Source organism: Carassius gibelio, chromosome B4 (genome assembly GCF_023724105.1).
Source record: "Carassius gibelio isolate Cgi1373 ecotype wild population from Czech Republic chromosome B4, carGib1.2-hapl.c, whole genome shotgun sequence".
Lineage (NCBI taxonomy): Eukaryota > Metazoa > Chordata > Actinopteri > Cypriniformes > Cyprinidae > Carassius > Carassius gibelio.
The window spans coordinates 8,530,399-8,544,473 of NC_068399.1; the positions used below are offsets into that span (position 1 = coordinate 8,530,399).

At 37.7% G+C, this 14,075-nt stretch overlaps 1 protein-coding gene across 5 annotated transcripts; it reads right to left on the reverse strand.

Annotated features, from left to right (window-relative positions):
- Positions 1–282: 282 nt before the first annotated feature.
- LOC127955949 (gastrula zinc finger protein XlCGF57.1) lies at positions 283–10,941 on the reverse strand. Of its 5 annotated transcripts, none has more exons than XM_052553641.1 (3): positions 10,600–10,941; positions 9,911–10,045; positions 283–3,939 (listed from the first exon to the last, which is right to left on the reverse strand). In XM_052553641.1, exons 2-3 carry the CDS (start codon positions 9,993–9,995, stop codon positions 2,342–2,344), a joined length of 1,683 nt encoding a protein of 560 aa, XP_052409601.1. In that variant the 5' UTR covers positions 9,996–10,045; positions 10,600–10,941; the 3' UTR covers positions 283–2,341. The 5 variants fall into 5 exon arrangements, with proteins under 5 accessions (XP_052409601.1, XP_052409598.1, XP_052409600.1 ...); XM_052553638.1 differs by having other exon boundaries at positions 9,911–10,049; positions 10,600–10,940; XM_052553640.1 differs by lacking the exon at positions 10,600–10,941 and adding an exon at positions 10,215–10,592.
- Positions 10,942–14,075: the final 3,134 nt, after the last annotated feature.

The window sequence follows — 14,075 nt, forward strand, 5'->3', positions numbered from 1 at the left end:
GCCTGGTAAACGTGTTATCAGTCTGTTATCCACATATACACTCATACAACCAGATGCTGTAAAGAGAAAACAATTTTGTCTGGTGTCCGAAACTAATCCAGGGTATATACAGCAATCCTTAAGTTAAATTTACTACTTTTTAATACCTTTTTCACTACCTTCAGAATATTTTTTAAAACCATCACGACACTGAATTGCAAGTGTTAATCAGCGACCTTTCTATTATTTACACAGATTTTGACATATATAACATACAAAAAATAATAGATTTAGAGACTGATGTTGACAGCATATTGCACATTTATTTCACTTAGTAAATAAAAATAAAACAAATACCATAAAATGTGCAATGGAGAAAATGGATAGACCGAACAATAAGCCTGCCTGTTAGTGTTGTCACGGTACCAATATTTCAGTATTCGGTACCGATACCAGTGAAAATCCACGGTTCTCGGTACCAATTTCGGTACCAAAGCAAAACACAAAAATTTGCTAATAAAAAAAAAATAACTTTTTAGCACTAAAAATAAAACCAATGCCATTCTTTATACTTATTTAGAATTGTGTTTAAAGTTTTTCTACAAGTTATATAATTATGAAAAACAGTAAACAAGTTTCACCCAAATTTAATTTGTCTTTTAATTTATCAAATTTAAACACATTTTATGTTTGGTAAATAAAGGGGATTTGCTATTAAAATTAAAACATGGGAGAAATATTGAGATTTTTTTTTTTTTTTAAATAAAGTTTTTTATTTTTTTGCAACAGTGGTAGCAGTATCACATACGTTTTACTAAATAATAGTAATATTTCTAGCACAATGCCCTTATGTAAAAATTTTCTTTTAGGCCTAATGAATGCATATTTGTCATTTTGAAATTTCTATTTGCCCATTAGCTCCGCCCACTACCGGAGAAACCGGTATGTCTTCTGCTTTTTCGAAAATGAATATGAATAATTCTAAATTAACTCGATTATTTTGACAGGAGAAGACAACAGATGCTGAAATTAATGCAAGCGTCATGCGCTTCAGTCTATGTAGTAAATAAACCTGCACGTCTCTGCCATTCGATCATTCACACAGAGACGCGCAGAACACGGATTCATATTTCAAACAACTTTTGCGGCTTAACATTTACAGATACTGGTCCATATGGAGATTTGATTTGATTAATTTATGCTTTCACAAATTCCATGACTGTCCATATTAAAATGTAAGTTTCATTTACATGACTGGATTTTGAGATTCCGTACTCGTTTTCTGCTTCGCGGAAATCATAGCGTTGTATGCGTCAAGAACCGGGTTTGAACGGGACCTCGGTACTACCGGTCGTTAACCCAGCTATTAGAAAACTTGCATTTGTCCATGAAGACGACGATGGTTGTCCAGTCATTGAAGATATGCCTTGAAGCAAGTCTAAAATAAAACGTAAGCCAGCCACTTCTGTTGAGCGCGCAGTGTTCTGAGATGATGCCGAACGACCACTGAATATGACGTCAGCATGAGACGGAGACGGAAGATCTTTGATTATGTGCCCAGATATGCTAAAGCCCATATAAACGAACTAACACGAACGCAGATAGAATTTCAATCAGAATAAGACACCTGATAGTCTGGAAAAAATAATACCTAATTTGGAAAAAAATAATACCTCTGAGACCACATTTAACACTTTAAATGGCCTTAAATTTGACCATTTTGATTTATCACTTTTTAATACTTTTTAAAACCCCGCGGACACCCTGTAATCTGCTGACTGTTCTATAAGACAAAGCGTGTGAAAAATTTATTTATTGAATAATCCAAGTTGAATCATTCTCAGTGACAGCACAAATTAAAAAAAGTGTTATATCCAAGCGAACACGATGTAAAATGACCAAACAATATAAAAAACTCTTTGTTGTCCAGCATAATTAAATTAATTAAAAAAATGGATTTCGATTCTGTCTTTGTTGTTTTGTTTTTTTTGCTCCAGGACACAGACCCAGAAGATACTTACACAAAAGGGATGAAGATGGGGATCTGGAGTTTTCCCTTCTCATTTCTTAAAGTTCACTTAACCCCCTTTTTAACTTTAAACAAACTCAGGATGTCTAGTTAGATGTACTTACTGAGGAAGGTATACCTAACTTAACCTAGCAGTTTCAATCAACTTTCTACAATGATTTGGCAAAACTTTAATTACAGAAGTTAAGTAAACTCAAAATTGCTTTGCAGCAAATTACCTTATTATTTTAAGATAACTCAACTTTTTAATTTGTGGCCTACCATAGCGGATCAATATTTGAAATGACAGGAAAGGAATCATTTTTGAGCAGAAAATTCAGATTTTGGCTACATTCAGCTGCAGTGTGAACGGAGCCTTGATTTCATACAGACACGTATTTTCTGGTGCCATTTAAAATTTCTGAGCCATTTAAAACTCTTTCCACACAAGAAACACAAATAGGGTCTTAAATCTGCATGACTTTTCAGGTGTATCTTTAAGAGAGATGGCAAAAGAAATGTTTTATTACACTGATCACAATTAAGTCGCCTTCTTCCAGGGTGAATGGGCAGGGGATATTTTAAATGGCTCTTTTTTGTGAACTTCTTGTCAGACTGCAGTTTCTCTACAGAATGAGTTTGTAAATGGCGCTTCAGATCTCTTTGGTATGTGAAACTGTCCTCACACTCAAAACATGAGAATGGCTTTTCTCCAGTGTGAAGTCTTGTGTGAGTCTGGAGGCTTACATTATGTCTGAAACTCTTTCCACACTGTTTGCATGTGAATGGCTTTTCTCCCGTGTGAAGTCTCATGTGAGTCTTCAGGTTTCCTTTAAGTTTGAAACACTTCCCACAGTGATGGCAAATGAAAATCTTCTCTCCGATGTGAGTTATTACATGATCTTTAAGGTGTTTACTGTCTGTAAACTTTGTTCCACACTGCTGACATTTAAAACTGTTCTCTCTTGAATGAATCCTCATATGGTAAATAAGCGTTACTTTACATCTGAAATTCTTTCCACACTGACCACACAAGAACGGCTTCTCCCCAGTATGAATTCTCATGTGAGTCTGTAGATTTCCTTTTTGTGAGAAGCTCTTTCCACACAGTTTGCATGTGAAAGGGCACTCTCCAGTGTGAGTTCTCATGTGGGCATTGAGGGTTGATTTGTATGTGAAACTCTTACTGCACAAAGAGCATGTGTAAGGCTTCTCTCCCGTGTGAAGTCTTAAGTGAGTCTTAAGGCTTACATTATGACCGAAACACTTTCCACAGTAATGGCACATGAAAGGCTTCTCTCCGGTGTGAATTCTCATGTGTGTCTTAAGGTTTCTATTGAATTTGAAACCCTTTCCACACTGCTTGCATGTGAAAGGCCTCTCTCCAGAGTGAATTATTACATGCCTTTTAAGATGATCCATGTCTGGGAAACTCATTCCACACTGGTTACATTTAAAACATTTTTTTCTTGAATGAATTCTCATGTGGCTATTAAGACCTATTTTACGTGTGAAACTCTTTTCACACTGATCACATGTGAACGGCTTCTCTCCTGTGTGATTGTTCATGTGATATCTAAGGTTTAGTTCTCGTATGAAGCTTTTTCCACACAGTCCACATGTGAAAGGCTTCTCTCTCTTTCCAGAGTGAATTCTCATATGGCTTTTGAGATTTCCTTTCTCAGTAAAACTCTTTTCACACTGTTGGCAGGTGAAAGAGCTCTCTTCATTGTGAATTCTCATGTGTACTTCAAGGTTTCCATGTTGATTGAAACTCTTACCACACTGAACGCAGGTGAAATAACTCCTAGTTGCCTTCTGTTGAGCTCTTTCTCTTGAGGAAGTATCTTTAGTATGTGGGGATTTTCCTCCAATCATACAATCAAGATGCTTCTCATCTTTCTCTTCTATTTCATTCAGTTCTTGACCCTCCTCTTTCAGCACTAACAGGCCTAGATCAAAAATGAAAAATACAAGTTAAGTTCAGTTTAATGGCACAGTAAAACAGCAAAACATTTAAACCAATGGTTTTCAACCTGTGGGCCGAGGCCCCCTAGCGGGTCACAATGGTTTTGCTGGTGGGCCACCAATTACTATTAAAATAAATAATATTGTTCAAATATGCAAACATGTCTAAGTCATAACATAATAACATCATTTCATATATATAATTAAATAACAATAGCTTCCACTATTTGAGCTCGCTGATTGGTTTAAGAATAAACTGCCAATTTATCTTAGATATTTTTGCTACATATGCTACAGAACAACTGCAGTTGTGTCAAGCGGTGCCAGACAGAGTTATTTTCTATCTAGCTTCTGAGTACTAAGTTATTAACCCAACAATAGTGGGGTTAATAAATTTTTTTACAGTGGGCCACGCAAACATATGTGTTTAGTTGTGTGGGCTGCGAGTTGAAAAAGGTTGGGAACCACTGATTTAAGCTATAAAAACCAGCATGTTTGCTAGCTCCTACATCGACTAAGTACATGAAAGAGGAGATACTTTTTGGATAAATTGACCATTACATCACTTACTCACCAATGGATCCTCTGCAGTAAATGAGTGCCATTAGAATGGGAGTTCAAACTGCTGATTATAACACAACAATCCACACTACGAATGAATTTCTCTTTCTTAATTGTTTTGAGTACAAGTGGAAGAAACCGCTCGTTAATTTTTGTGAGTAACGAACAAGTCTAAGTGTTACCATTTTCTGTCATCTTGGGGAGTAAAATTTACTCCTATTTTTGTCTTGCTGATTTAAAGTGTAAAGCAGTAACGAACATTAATAATGGAGTTAGATGTTGGATAATTGATTTCAAAACCCACTATACAGCAGTTTGATGAATGTAAAAAAAATCTATATCTAATATAGATTGAAAAAATATTGAAGGTTTCTGTATTAAGTTCTGCACCTAAGCAGGTGGTTAAACAGGTAGCTATTCCACCTGTCGTGATTCCAGTACATGCAAACATGCCTTCACCTATTCAGTCTGCTGCTGTTAATTTGTTTGATCCCAGTAAGTACATTAAGCGTGTTCCTCCTTTTCGAGAAAAGCCGATGCTTATTTCATCACATAAGCGTATTGCTGCTAAACTTAATTGGCCGAAAGATATGTGGGGGTTAATGTTACAATCCAGTTTAGTTGGTAAAGCTCAAGAAGTATGTTCTGCTTTGCCCATCGAGGAGTCTCTTAATTATGATTTGGTGAACGCTGCCGTTTTGTGAGTTTATGAACTTGTGCCTGAAGTGTACAGGCAAAAGTTTCGTAACTATACTAAATTGGCTAAACAAAAGTTTTTGCAGTTTGCACGCGATAAGAGAGCTCTGTTAGAAAAGTGGTGCACTGCTTAGAAAACAACTACTTTTTGAGCAATTTCAAGAACTGATTCTGATGGAGGATTTAAAAAATTGTTTTTCAGAAAATTTAGTTATTTACCTAAATAAGCAAAAGGTAAAGTCCCTTTCAGAAGCTGCAGTGTTGGTGGATAAATATATTTTGACACATAAGACTATTTTCTTCTGCTGTTAGCCCGAATCATAGTACTTCAATGTTTTCAGGTGTGCAGAAACCTTTGACATACACTTGCTCAACGAAACCTATGGTGCGCTCTGCAGTAGAGGGTAAGGAAAATAGCAAGAGTGTTGAGAACAAGAGAGTTTGCTTTTATTGCTTAGACCCAAATCATCTTATTGTTGATTGTAAAGCCTGGAAGAATAGAAATGCAGACAGTTCTGCATTTACACCCTTTGTTTTTAAACGGAAAGTGTCAGTTTCTCTGGATGGTACTATGAATTCAATCTCTATTTTGAGGGATGCGGGGTCAGCCCAATCGTTAAAACTGCATTACTATTTCAGAAGTGACGTACACTGGAACTTGCGCATTAGTTCATGGAATCAAATTGAATTGTGATAAAATTCCTCTTCATACTGTTTTTTATCTCTAATCTGGTTTCAGTTCCTGTAAAAATGGGGGTACGTTCCAGATTCCCTGTAGAGGGCGTAAGTTTAATCTTGGGAAATTACCTGTCTGGTGCTAAAGTTTTTCCTCACCCAATTGTAGCGAAGACTCTGGTTTGTGATGAAGAGCTTGGCAGTCCATTCCCTTCAATATTTTCAGCATGTGCTATCACTCGTGCACAGGCACGCAAAAATGAGGATGCGATTGATTTGTATGTCACCTTTCTTGCTTCTTGAGATTCTCCCTCCTAAGTTAAGGTTATCTGTTTTTTCCAGTGTGGGTAATACAGATAATGAGATTCTGGAGAAAGAATCTTCTTTGACGATGGGGCGAAAACAACTTTGTAGAGCCCAAAAGTCTGACCCTTCTCTAACGCGCTGTGTTGAGGCCATGGAGAATAAAAGGAAAGGAGGTAGTGCCGATGGGGTATGGTTTTTCTGGGACCAAGGCGTCTTAAAGCATGAGTGGCTGTCTCTTTATGCAAAAGAGGCTGGATTAAGTCCAGAGTATCAGATTGTATTACCTGCTGGTTATCGAAAGGCTGTGCTTAGACTTTCTCATGACCACCCCGTCTGGACATTTAGGTAGTACTAAAACATTCATGTGAGTGACTAAATATTTTTTTTGGCCTGGTCCCCAGGGCGAAGCAGAAGACCACCACAATCGTGTGGTCAAGGCGGAAGCCCTCCAGGACGGAGCAGAAGACCACCACAACCGTGTGGTCAGGGCGAACGCTCCCCAGGGCGGAGCAGAAGACCACCACAACCGTGTGGTCAGGGCGAACGCTCCCCAGGGCGGAGCAGAAGACCACCACAACCGTGTGGTCAGACCAATGGGAGGACGACAATCTGGCAATCCCATGGTGTACATACTGGACTCCAGAAGATCAGTGCTGACCCAACACTGCTAATGAAGTTTCTTGGTGACTTGCCTTTGTTCATGAAGATCACCGGTGACTTGACTTGACTTGTCAGCGGTAACTAGCCCTGACTCTGGAAGGTCATCACTGACTAGCCCTGACTCTGAAGGATCCACAAACACCTGACTCGACTCTGGAGAATTCACTGGAACCTGACTCGACTTTGGAGAGTTCACTGGAACCTGACTCGACTCTGGAGGGTCAACTGGAACCTGACTCGACTCTGGAGGGTCAACTGGAACCTAACTCGACTCTAGAGGGTCAACCGGAACCTGACTCGACTCTGGAGCTTTCGGAGCGGACACCGCCGCCTCGGGGGCATCGTGAGTGGATGCAGTGTGTCATAAGTGCAACTATCGCTGAATCAACAATTCATGTGAAATGTGTCTCGCGAGTTAAAGTTGGAGCCGGAGACATTAAATACAGCGTATTGCTTCAGGTAGATTTTTGTGTTTTGTTAGTAAATGTTTCATTGTATAACTAGTGGTGCCTCCTTTGTTCACTATTACACAACTGCATATATTGCAACGGACACTGGTGTTGCTTAGTTTTGTAACTTAATTTTGTTTCGTTCTTGCCACCATTACTGATCGCATGCAAACACACACTGCACATGCACATAGATATCACAAGCAGGTCAAGCAAACAGGAAAATTATAAGAAGCTTCTAATTCGTCATTAACATTGAAATATACAGAGATAATATTTACATTTATGCATTTAGCAGATGCTTTTATCCAAAGCGACTTATAGTGCATTCAGGCTTACATTTTTTACTTAACGTAATCCCTGGGAATCGAGCCTTCAACCTTTAGCGCTGCTAACACAATGCTCTACCACTGAGCCACAGGGTCACAGACAACAAAACAACGATAAAGTATCGATTACAATATCGTTTGTCCTGAAGCTTATCGGTAGTCTTTTATTGGCCCAATTACCTACCAGTCCAAAAAAATACTGGTTCTTGGAACCAATCCCTAGTTAAGAGAAGTGAATGATTTTCTCTGTCTTTACAGTTTGATTATAATAAAACAAACAATTGAACAAAATCAGCTCTCCGAAAATGTAAAGTATGCATGTTTGAGTGGTTTGTGTTTGAATGAAGAAATCTCATGTGGACTGATTAACCTGACGCTGAAGCTGATCCGCATAATCAACAGAATAATAAAGCAATCTCTGCATTGTAGCTTGATGAATTTCCACACAGAGGGACGCAAAAATGTAGGGAGGAGGTTTTCTTGTGTCTTTGATATACAACTATTCGCTGTTAAATTTGAAAAACATTAATTATATCCATCTAGGAGAGTTTCGTATGTAAGTTTCCCTTATAGTAAATGCGAGCGTCGTAGGACCGGAAATAAGTATGCACACACTCGCGTCGCTGAAGCTCACCGGCGCCATCTTGTGCACCTAGCCCATTAGCTCCTACTCCAGAGCAGAGTCTAAACAGCACAACTTGTACTCGTGAAGTAAGTGGACACTGATTGGCCAGTTGCATTCGAAAACGCCCTCACCTGTCATAATTTAAAATGCTGACACAACAAAAACACAGCTCCGATCACAGCGTCCTCCATCCTCCTGTTGTTAACGTTATTGTTCTTTGTTAACATTGAACGCCTTGCACAAATTACATCGGTGTCGACCAGCTTACATCACACCCTAGTACACACTGTCTGTGTGAATGCAACCCTTTAAATGGTACTGGGAAATGGTTTTTGCGACTTCCCAGTACTTTAGTACTTTACATTTAGTTCTGGAACTAAAGCAGTGCGAAAGGCCCTTATTTATGTATATAAGTATGTTATTTCAATTATTGGTGCTTTCATAGGCTCTCTCTCTCTTTCAGGCTCATGTGGTTTAAAACACCACAATAGTTATGAAAAAGTCTATCTCTTGCACCAACCCACCCACCCGCCAACATACACACGCACACACTATAATATCGTGGATCTCATGGGCCGGCAATATGATGATTTGTAAAATTATAATTTCACCCAAGACTAGAAGCAGTTGTTTGTGGGCGCGGTCAAATTGTTAGCTGCTGGCTAAAGTAGAACATAGGCAGGAATTATGCAAATGTGTTACCCCTCGACATGCAGCTGTCATGGAAGTGGGATTGGAATTACTAATGACTCGTTTAGGCTGTAAAGTGTTGATTCTTTATTTTGGAAGACAACTTTATTTATCATGCACTTTCGACTTCACAACTTTGCTGCTCGTTTACATTCACATACAGCTACATTGCACATTGCAAGAAAGGCAATATAGGAAATGGCATAATAGTAATCATGCATCCCTAGCTGAAACAGCTGATGCTGGAGCAATGCGAGCACTACTTATGTGCTCCAGCAGTCAACTGAAAGATTATGGTTTGAATGGCCATACTCCTTCAAAGTTTTGCTCCACTTCTAAATAAACACACCTGAAAGATCTAATCAAGGACTTGAAGATTACTTGTGGCCCTCCAGGAACAGAGTTTGACACCCCTGATCCATGCAATATACCACAGTCAAAACTGAGAAGGGAATCCAAGGATGCCAGAACATTCCTGTACACATAATACAGATAGTTGTAATTATGCTAATGTGAATAAGCATGTATGTGCACCCTATTTACAAACTGTTTGAATTTATTAACATGCATTTAACTATCAAATCTGAGGTTTACCGTGCATTTGTGAATCAGGAAAACAGTATTCGGCAAGGTGAATTTTATGTGCAAATTTGCTCATACATTTATAAATGTTTCTTGAATTCTCTGTTGAGAATGTTTTTGTGTTTTCACCACGAATAACTCTGTGTTGACTGAATTTACATCTGGTTATGGTTTTCAAAAATGAAATCTGAAAGATTAAGGTTAATTAACCAAGAGTTTGCAGTTTATATGACAGTGAGTTAATCCTACTTTCTGAAATAAATCTCCTGACCGCACCGCCCTAAGAAAAAGACACGTTTACAAGCCACCAATGTGATGCAAAGAATTTGAGCTCTTCATTTATAATAGGATCAAATGACTTTGATAATTTTTTTTAACCAACCTGTTTGTTCTTCTGTATCTTCATGTTTCACTTGGACTGCTTCCTCGATCTTCATGTCTTCTACCTCCTCTTTAATAAACGCCATCTTTATAATAGTATGTCAAGTTGATCTCAGTTGTTTCTCAGGGAGGTTACCTGTCTTTAGATCAAAATTAATAAGTTACAAAATAATAAAATAATACAACGTATGCACAGGCACTTGATGTTTACTTGTGTATATTTGGCATTTGTGATTATATTTAGTAGATCAGGCTTTTCTGAAACCATTTGCAGTTGGTTTGAAAAAGTTATAATAGTTACACACGTTTTGTTTTTTCTTTGCATTTGCAACGCTTTGACCATCTGGTGTCGCCAACGTGCAGTCTTTCGAGCGCTGCGAAACTTTGAATCATTTTACGAAACATTTTGTTCAATTAATGAGAATTTCTCCCGTCATTATTTTTAAGTGACTAAATTCGTGTTGATTCACGATATACATAACGTTAGTCACGGAGAGAAATTAGACGCACAAAGACTCGTGTGTTGATTCCCAAAAAGAACGTCCCTAAGTGGTATATAAATGTCTCAACGTTGTATTTAATAATTATTTAAAACTACATAAATAATTAAAAACTATAACGTTAATTGAACAATTGTACCCAATTAAACGACTTAAATTCCCAAAACCACATACGTTGTAAAGCACAAACCTTTCTTATGCCAGAATCACAACAGAATCAGGAGCGGGGCGAATTTATGTGACGTCATGCGACCAAACCAAAATAAAAGTCATAATCAGGCGCTGTCGCTACAATCTTAAAATGCATAAAGATTTGCATAGATTATTTTTTTTATTATTATTAATTTAGTTAAATATATGTTGTCCAAAGATGTGCTGAAAAGGTCTTTGGGCAGCCAGTGCTGTCGATATCTGCCCGTCTCTCGTCAGTCAGTCTCTCTCTCTCTCTCTCTCTCTCTCACACACACACACAAACACGTCCGGGGGCTATTCCAAAAAGCAGGATAACCTCAGCTTTCGGTTTTAAAATGATATGTAATAGCTGCTTGCTCTCTGAAGATGACCTGCTCCGGGGCAGGTGCTGTTCCAGGGTCAGTTCATAATCAGCGCACTTGTGATCAGTGGGCGTGACAGAGAGCGCATAATATAGATTAGTACAATACAGTTATGTATATAGCAAGTGGTCTTCGGTAAACCCAGAGTTTTCTCGGTCTCTTCCCCCTTTTAAAGCGTAAGCAATGTTTAAATACCTAATTCATTCATTCACGCTGCAAAAAAATACTTTTATTGCTGATATATTTGCCCTATTTCAAATATTTTCAATACAAGAAAAAATATATACGATATTTAGTCTTGTTTCCTGGGGTAAACAAGTAAAATTAATTGCAAGGGGGGTAAGAAAAATCATCTTAATGAAAATAGAAACAATATTATTTTTCTCACTGGACAACTTTCATTTTCATCATGCAGACACGGTAAATGTGACATAAATGGCATGTCTTTTTTTTATTTGTTATTTTTTATAAGGGATCCATAAGATGAGGAGGCGGCATTAATTTGCAGTGCGTTACATTTACGTCAGGAGAGGATTTAATTTAATTAAATTTATTTTGTCATATACACATGCATATTTATTTGAAAGTTACCATTTTTAAATGGCGTTCACTTGATAACATCTTTTTGGGACCTCTTTGTAACCTTATAATTAGAATTTCCTTTAGGATTTCCAGTGTGGTTGGATGCATTGATTACACACACGTTCTCACCATCGCACCTTCTGAAAATGAAGCTGATTAGGCTACTGTATGGAATGGAGGAATGCCAGATGGAAGGGTAGTCCAAGATATATGCCATAACCTTCACCACAGCTGTTAAATAAACCAAATTTATTTGGTCATCTTTATGTTCTACAAATACTAAAGCAACAAATGATCCCTTTCCCTGATGGATTTTAAATATTAGTATTGTGGCCATCTCTTCTTCATCTAAGACAAGGGTATTGTTCAAAATTAATATATAACATGTAAGTCTGCTATTAATCAATGTTATTGATCACATGTTATTGTAATGTTATTGGCTTATCACACATTCGTGAATACAAAAGTGCACCAAAAACGATTGGTTTTTCAGTACTTCTGTTGGGTGACTGAGCTGGCAACTCCATCCTTGAGATGCCCTCCTCCTCCAATAATTCTGTCTTGCTCGTTGTGGGTGTGCGTTGTCATCCATTAGAACAAATCTGGCCTGTCAGGCTGCCATTTTTGATGATGACAAACTCTGTCCACCCATCGAGATAATAATAATTAGGGGTCATATGATGAAATTTCAAATCTTGCCTTTCTCTTTGGAGTGTTACAAGATCTTGGTGCATAAAGAAGATCTGTAAAGTTGCAAAAGCTAAAGTCTCAAATCCAAAGAGATATTCTTTATAAAAGATAAGCTTTGTTGAAATTGATGTGTTTCAGAAACGCGGGGCATAGAGGAGCAACAATGATGTACTTTATGTGAAAAATAATGTTTTTTATAACTTTAAACCACATAACCACACTTCATGACACCAAATACACCAAATAAAGCTATTTTTAGCAACATCTTATGACCCCTTTAAAAGTCGCATCTTAAAGTGCTTTACATACATATAAAAATATGAAGTTTAAATACAATAAGTGAAAAGTACAGGAAGTAAAAAAATCTAACAAAAGACTACAAACCTTTATAATAAAAGACAAATGAATCACATAAAAGCTAACCTAAAAAGTAAACTTCAAGGGATTATTTAAAAACACTAAGGGATTGTGCATTCCTAATCTCAGAGGGCAAGGAATTCCACAATTTGGGAGCCAATGAAGAAGCCTGATCACCCATAGTTTTTAGCAGAGTTGTATGAACCGTTAAAAGACCAGCTTCAGAAGAGTGTATGAACACATGTAGGGATGTAGGGTGTTGGGTGTTGAAAGCTCTGACAAATATTGAGATGCCAAATTATTCAAGGTCTTATAAGTGAGCATGAGAATTTTAAAATCAAAATGAAAACTAACAGGAAGCCAGAGCAATTTTTCCAAGATAAGTGTGATGTGCTCCCTTGCACTGGTCTTAATCAGAATTCTTGCAGCTGAATTTTGTACCAACTGTTATTTACTTAGGGTAGCTTTTGTAACTTCTGTCAATTACAATAATCAAAATGCAAAAGAAGAAAAAAGTGTTGATTAACATTTAATCCACAGAAAAAGTCAATATGGGATGTAATTTACCTATGTTTCTGAGATGAAAAAAGATGCTTTGACTGTATTACAAACATGCCGAACAAATGGTAAGTTGGTGTCCAATATCACCCCCAGATTTTTTTTTGTTGTTTAGTTTGAAACTGTAAAGAAGAGCCATCCACACTTAAGGTTACAGGCTCCGTTTTGTGCAACTGGTGAGGTGAACCAATAAGCATAACTGACTGTTTAGACAGAGAAAATTGGACTGGACCAAGTGTTCTGAAAAGTTGGCCAAGTGGAAAAATGTAAATACTAAAAAATAAAGGGCCCAAAATTGATCCCTGAGGAACACCAGAGTGCACCGCACCGACCTCCCCAAACCATGAGCAATGATCTGCCAAAATGTTCATGCTGTACAACATTTTGTGACAAATGTCTCTCCCCAGGGCAACGCCTGTTTGGGAGGTTCATGCAGAACTCATCTGTGTAAAGCACTGTAGCCTACTAATTCAGTGTCCACCTGAATTTTTTTGTGGCCCACTGCAGATGTACCAGTTTGTATGCTCTGGAAAGAGGCGATACTCACACCCATGTTGCATCAAGAAGGTAATTTCACAGACTGACTGCAGCCATGAAACAATTTCTGTGGGCATGCAGGGTCAGTAATCGGTCTTGACAGGCCTTATTAACAAAAACTAAGAGTTTGAACTGAATACATTTGGCCACAAGATGCCAGTAAAGTTGGTGAAGGATGAGAGTATTGTGTGCAGATTTTTTTGTTAAACGTAAGGGCTCAAGCAGCAGAGTTTTATACCATTTGGAGGCAATGCAATCCATTCTGGAGGTTATAAAAGCATGTATAATAGTTTAAATATCTCCTAAATTAAGTGAGGGATGTATACGAATAATATTCTGCAATTGGTAAAAGTATGATTTAACAGTCTAACCAATATGTGAATCAAAG

What these genes read in the sequence shown, in the direction of transcription:
- LOC127955949 (XM_052553641.1), bottom strand. Translation starts at nt 9,995, where the DNA reads ATGGCGTTTATTAAAGAGGAGGTAGAAGACATGAAGATCGAGGAAGCA. An exon ending in AGATACAGAAGAACAAACAG is followed by an intron (nt 3,940 to 9,910) that starts GTTGGTTAAAAA and finishes TTTTTGATCTAG; the next exon opens with GCCTGTTAGTGCTGAAAGAG.